The sequence below is a fragment of the Musca autumnalis genome, unplaced genomic scaffold (assembly GCF_047663935.1).
Source record: "Musca autumnalis isolate F117 unplaced genomic scaffold, ASM4766393v1 scaffold_2, whole genome shotgun sequence".
Taxonomy (NCBI): domain Eukaryota; kingdom Metazoa; phylum Arthropoda; class Insecta; order Diptera; family Muscidae; genus Musca; species Musca autumnalis.
In genome coordinates this window covers 108,476,523-108,483,254 of record NW_027411755.1, presented here as the reverse complement: position 1 = coordinate 108,483,254, position 6,732 = coordinate 108,476,523, and the positions used below count along the sequence as shown (strand labels likewise).

General features: G+C 36.0%; 1 protein-coding gene across 4 annotated transcripts; it reads right to left on the bottom strand.

Annotated features, from left to right (window-relative positions):
• Positions 1 to 250: 250 nt before the first annotated feature.
• On the bottom strand, positions 251 to 6,214 carry LOC141393009 (uncharacterized). 4 transcript variants are annotated; one of them, XR_012409961.1, is made up of 5 exons: positions 6,064 to 6,214; positions 5,671 to 5,847; positions 5,010 to 5,052; positions 4,420 to 4,951; positions 251 to 4,324 (listed from the first exon to the last, which is right to left on the bottom strand). XR_012409961.1 is itself a non-coding variant. In XM_073965964.1 (4 exons), the coding sequence occupies exons 3-4, from the start codon at positions 4,882 to 4,884 to the stop codon at positions 4,322 to 4,324; spliced, it is 468 nt and encodes a 155-aa protein (XP_073822065.1). In that variant the 5' UTR covers positions 4,885 to 4,951; positions 5,010 to 5,052; positions 5,112 to 5,243; the 3' UTR covers positions 251 to 4,321. The 4 variants fall into 4 exon arrangements, 2 of the variants coding, with proteins under 2 accessions (XP_073822065.1, XP_073822063.1); XR_012409960.1 differs by lacking the exon at positions 6,064 to 6,214 and having other exon boundaries at positions 5,671 to 5,976; XM_073965964.1 differs by lacking the exons at positions 5,671 to 5,847; positions 6,064 to 6,214 and adding an exon at positions 5,112 to 5,243.
• Between the last annotated feature and the right edge of the window lie 518 nt (positions 6,215 to 6,732).

Here is a 6,732-nt window from a genome sequence, read left to right as displayed (position 1 = left end):
AGTTAAATCACTAGAAAAATTGCCGCTGGAGTACATATTTTCCTATGAATTCACCTATGAATTTTACAAGAGAGCGCGAAGCTAGAATGTACTCCATTTTGCTTCCACGGCACAGCTAGGATGCACTCCATTTTCGATCCAAATCGCAGCCTTTGATGTAGTATGTTGGATTGAATTTAAATGCAGTCTAAAGATGCAATAAAATGCAAGCCAATGCAAATATCCCAAAATAAATAAAATACATTGCTTATTCGTGTAAACAAGAATATTAACTTTATTACACTAATGCTTGGTTCACATTTACGAAATCCACTTGATTTCAACTGTCAAATCCATAAAGACGGCTTTATATAATTGACATGTAACCTCCTCCAGGTCCGAACGACATGCCGCACACTAAAACACCGCTTATAGAGGCGGTACAATATTTGTTAATATGTGTGGTATTTTGTTAAACTTGAAAAGAATAAAGCCCTAATAAACATGTGCTTATTTGTTTTCAAAAGCAAATGATTGAAACAGCTTCTCTTTTTTCAATGAATTACCAGCGACCCGAAACATTTTTGCAAGTATTCTACTTTCTGCGAGAAATTATGCATTTAGTGGAATGATATGGAAACATTCAAATTGAAAATCTAACGAGTTTTCATTCATGTTTTCAAAATATTCAATTAAATATGAAAAATTATTTGTTTTTTAAATTCCAAACAAAAACAAATTTCAATGTGGTTGTTGTTGAGTTGTATTTGTTGTAGTATTAACTTTACCTTGTATTTGTTCTACCATGCTTTTAAATGTTTAATATTAACCCTGCGTTTACAAATGACAGGACATTTGAATTAATGTATTAATTGTCAAAAAATTTACAAATGGTTTTGTGACGTAGGCGTCCAGACAATTTTAGCAGACAGTGTCACTTTAATCAGCTGTTTTGTATTTATTTACATTTAAATGAAAATTCATTTGAGAGAAGAATACAAAATATTTTTAATTTAATTGAAGAAAAAAAATTAATAAAAGTAAAAAAGTTGCATGTGGGGCAGATAATACATACTTATACTCCTACAAAATTCCATATGTCAACAGTGAAAGAAAAAGAAGAAACAAACACGACCAGAAGCGCATCTCCTGAAGGATATAGTTTGGAATGACGACCAGAAGGATCTTCAGAATTTTAATCGTATTAATAATATCATGTAATGCATTAGTAAAATCCTTTAATCCTATTTGTTTAATTCCCATTACATTAATGAGTTTTTAATAAAAATAAGTAAGAAATTGTCAGTCGGCTTTGCTGTTCAAATTGAACAGATCGTAAATTGCACTTAAACATAAGTGTTGAACTTTTGTAGGGAGGTACCCTAAGGAGAAGACCGATATGGACCATTTTCGATGCTAAACTGCAAAGTTTAGACCGTTGCTCCGTTCAAAAGATATAGCGAGGACCATTTCAAACAAAATTTTAGAACTTTTGTAGCGTAGGTGATAATACTTCACACATTTGCTAAGCAACTGACGATACGGAAGTCAGCCATACACTCCGCCAATTTGAGGTGAAGTATGACGTTTACTACACTGTAGGTTTTTTAAAGGTATAACATTTTCGGACCATTACTGATCACTATGCCACACCAACGGAGTTTTGTCTTTCCCTATACCGTATATAATGAAGAGTAATTGAGATTTTTGAATAGTTTTTTTATTAACTGCTTACTTAATCCAAAGTAGCACCATTCAATCCACGATAAAAAATGAACATTTTAGGTAATTCGAATAAGGAGGAGAATTATATTAATCAGTATCGTTCACATTGTAATTTATATACACCTTTGTATCTCGTAAGACCTTCTCCAATAATGTACGGATAAGATCACACGTAGTACTGTATCTCCTCTTCGGAGAGGGGAATTGAAATTGGAATGGATTTTGAATACGGATTGCGTCAAATAAGTTCATCTGACGCATAAAAGCACGCAGTATGCTGGGCTCATGCTTTCGGAATTAACTTGTTCGCCTCTGATGCGTACTGCCATTTGATGGGACGGAACCTGAGCCACTTGATTTAATGCTCCATGAATTTTGACTGATTTACATACATGCAAAGATTATTGGGGTGGAACTGCTGCATTTGGTGGTACTGTTGTGGGATAGCACATACATATGTATGTATATGGGTTAGATCGGGTCTATTTGAACACCATCACGGGCGCCTGGAGTTTCTGTTTGTTCTACAAACATCCCAGACGGGTCAAGGGAGATTGTAATGAACCAAAAAGTCCACTAGTCCATATGTCTACGGTGAAAATCGAGCCTCGGATTTTGACTTCAAGTGTTTTATCCACTTTTTTCGGATATTTTGGCATATAACAGCCAAGCCATTGGGATTTTCGATCCAACACAAAGACAAAAATGTTGCCAAGACAATGATTAAGGACTCTCTAGTACTTCTAAAAAGCATTGGAATGCTCCTTCAGGCAGCTATAGCTGTTGGGTCGAAAATCTCAATGGTTTGGGTGTTATATGCCAAAATATCCAAAAAAACGTGGATAAAGAACTTCAAGTCATAATCCGGGGGCTCGATTTTCACCGTAGACATATGGTCTAGTGGACTTTTTTGTTCAGTCCAGTCCAAAGAATCAGAAACTCCAAGCACCAGTTAACATTTTTTCCATTCCATGGTTATTTGATTCGTCGGATAGATGATTGTGGTGATACCTGTCCTATAAAACCCCACATAGATTATTGGATGTCGTAATCATGAGAGTCGTTTCGGTACTTTTTGTTTGAAGGCAGCCAGTGCACAGGTTTCAACAACCAGTCAGTCTTCTTGGTTGTCCACTAGTGTTTGTATCGGGAAGGTTTCACTCTTGTTGTTGTCTATGCGATTTGAGAATCCCTTGGGGCACATAACTTTCGATACTAATTATTTTGTGGGTAGCTGTCATTAGAGGTCACTTTGCTGGAGAGAACATCCTTGTTAGAACTTGTTGGTCGACTGTTACCCACGAAGGCACAATATAATTCTATGTTTCGCCATTGTAACTTCTTCTCGCTTCGATCTCGAATACCTGGGATATTTTATTCATCCACTGAAATAATTGATAATGTGTCGTACTTTTACTGCTGCTCTTACTGCTTCCGCCGCTGCCACTCGATGATGATGGATTCTGATTTGAATCCATACGCATAACCAAATCGATCAGATCCTCCTTTTCAACACACCCAGCCGTAGAGATGTGCTTCGATTTTTGTGTGCTTTGGTTTTTAACTGTACCAAGTCGGATCTTTGCAGTGGTCTTCTGTTAAACAACAAACATCGATCACATAGTGAATGTTTGCGTGTGGTCACTAAGCAAGAGTGACAATAGTAACGTTTGCAATCGGAACAGCTTTTTTTACATTTGAAGACTGTAAACTGGACATGGCATTGTTCGCAAGGCATGATTTGAATGTGTCGCCGTCAGAGTTCCACTATACTTGCAATCGCCAGACAAATTATTACCAAAAACAAACTCACACAAACACACAGTAATGCTCGCTTAACTAATACTATTCTTCCGCAGGCGACAGGGCTCCTAGAACAAAAAATCAATGAATCACTTTACTCTTCGTTGCTGCGTATGTTGTTGCAGTTAGGGGCCGTCATAATAATATATTCCATATCATTGTTTCTGCTATTATTGTTGTAATCGTAAATATTAAATTGCACTCTTCGTCTTCGTATGGTCATATTTCACAGAAAAGCAAATTTTTGTCCATTTCCGTTTTAGCTTATTTCGATATCGTTATCAAAAATATTTTGTCATATCCTTCTCTCAGATATATTTCAAATGTGACCTCTGCTCCACCATCCACCATGTTTACTCTCCCACAATCACTCTTCTCAGCTTGCGGCCGCGCATTATGAGTAATAAGGACTCATCTGCCCTCATCTGCTGCTTTGGATATTTCCTTTTGTGAATTTTAAATATCTACACTTTTTGTTACTTCTCCAGCTTCCATTCTGGTATCATCATGTCAGAGTTATATTCACAAATGTAAACAAAACAGCCATTCATTTGTTCCTCTGTTGCTTCCCACGATTCTCCATATACGGTTTATTCCGTGGCTTACGAGTGTCACACAAGCAACTAGTCATAAAGATGTATGTTTCTTGGTTGGTCGGTCGTCGTGGTGGATGAAATTTGCATTTTGCTCCCTTGTTGTTGGAATGATTGATGATGATTTTCAAGACTCGTTTCATGAATCGCCTGCATAATAAGATGAATTTGGTATTGGTATTTGGCTGATTCCTAATTGTGTGTGTGTGTCTCACTCATCTTTACTAAAAAAGAGAGAAAAAAAAAAGAAAATGTAATTTTAATTAAATGTAAATATTTAAACAATTATTTTGTAATTGTTATATAGAAATACACCTACATTTGATGGACCACTTTGGACATTTTTTTTCTTTGTCTTCCCCTTCATTGATTTGTTCTCCGCCTTAAGTTCCTTTTTTAACTGCTTTTTTTGTATATAGGTTGGAGTTTTCTTCAGGTGGAAGTACAAACTTTCAACTGGTATATTATGTTTATCAGCAGTGACTTTAACAGCGGTTCCAAAATTCTCTATTGCATCTTTTAGAGCTATTTTGAGAGTCTCCCGAGAATATGTTTGCTTCCCTCTTATGCAATTTGTGCATAGCTCTATCTCATCCTCTAGAGCAATTTCCAAATTTCTCTGCACTTGTTGTTGCTGTGTATTGAGAGTGGTGGTGGTGACAACGATGCTTGGTTCCTGTTGCTCTAATCTACGTAACAGCTCCTGTAGTGGCACACCGTACACTTCGGCTGCTTCTGCTGCTGATTGGCCGAAATCGATGCAGGCATCATATGCCCGACTCATCCTATGTGCGTACACTTCCGAGTAGTTGAAGAAGAAGTGTACCCACAATGCGAAGTGTACCCATTCTCTAGAAGTTAAAAAGATTTTTATCCACGTTATGTATTATATTTAACATTTGTACTTACCTATGCGTTGAACTATTTGGCAATTCAATATTTTTACGTGAATCTGTAAATGAAAACGTAAATGTAAAAAAAACTAAAATGACACTAGCTGTGTCTGGTTACCCTAAAATTTGTAACAACTTGTACCAATTGTTGCTGGAATTCGTCTGTTAACACAAAAAACCAGCAAAAGAGAGCGATTCGAGAGAAACATTTTGACTGTTCTTTCACTGAGAGTGTGCAAATTCTTGCTGGACAAATTTCTTCTAGCAAGCACTTGCAAGCTCTTCTTCTTCCTGAAAACAATCAATCAGATGTTTTTAGTGTTTTGTTGATTTATGTTTGTGAACATTAAAAACAATTTTATTGTGGAAATAGCATAGTCTAATTGTATTGTTTTATGGAGAACAAATTTGTAAAGTGGAAAAATAATTTTTTGTTTCATTTTCTTTTTTTATTTTTAATAAAATACAACGTGTTTGCTTCCTTTGTTGGCGGACAAATTGTTCTGTTTTGGCAAGTCAGCTGATTGCTTGCTGGTTTTTGCAGGGAAGGTGTCTGTTCACTTTTTAAAATTTTCTAGCAAAAGAGAATAAAAATCCCTTACTCTCTGAGAAAGTTCTTGCTGGACAATTCTTGCTGGGAAAGTAACCAGACAGAGTTAGTTTTCATATATACATACCAATAAATTCAAATTTAAAATGGTGCCGTTTGACTAAACGTCAAAAATATCAAGCATTTGCCGAATGTGTCAATTTAATGGAATCATGAGCTGTCTCCGAAAATTAGTAGACAGTGCCGGGGCAACTGGCCAAATGTTTGAATGTATTAGTAAATCAGAGTTGTATTTCAAGACAGTCTGTCTTGTGTAAACGCCGGGTAACGCATAATATAATTTATTAATTTTAGAAAAAAAAAACACAAAAATACGAATTAACTAAAATTGTGGGATTTAAATCCTCATATAGCAAAAACTACTTCACGTATCAGTACCAAAATTCAGATTCTTCTTAATTAATATGTTTTCTATCACTCCCCATCCATAAATTTATTCAACGAAGTATTTAGTTTTTACCATTTTTGGCCAGGGTCGTGACACTGTGCGGCGTATTTCCATAGACCGTTGGTGCTCAAAATATTTTGTGCATAAGTCTATCTGAGCGAGTCCTTCCTTTGCTAAACCACGACAGATGAGAATAAAGAGAAAATATGTTGTTTTTGCAGTCACGTTAACGTATGTGGATGATCTTGGCTGCCATAGACACAATTACCCAGGTAGTGGCATCGTAAAATTTTGAATATGTTATGTCAAAACTTTATGTTGTAGGGGAAATTAAAACAAAAATTATTTTTTTATAAAGGGATTTGACTTTTCATATTCGATCAGCTGGCGTGACTACCACTACCTTGTAGTTCTGCCATGCGTATTTCATTGTGTTTCTACCTAAAGTTACGCCGTCGTCAGTGTTAAGTCCCGGTCCACATTAGCGTGAATTTCATTAAAAAATTTCATGAAATTAGGTGTTCTTAAATCGAATTCCCCACTACAGCAATTTTATGATTTTACTCTACTATGGACGTCGATCTAGAGACGCATAATTTCATATCAAAATTTCAATGAAATTACTGTAGTGTGGCCCGGGACTAAGGGATACCTTCGTAATGTGATGAGTTTGTTAAGTTTTGGGTCAAGGTACAATGAATGAAGCTGTTCGAACGTGAAGATTTCTTCAAAAACACAACA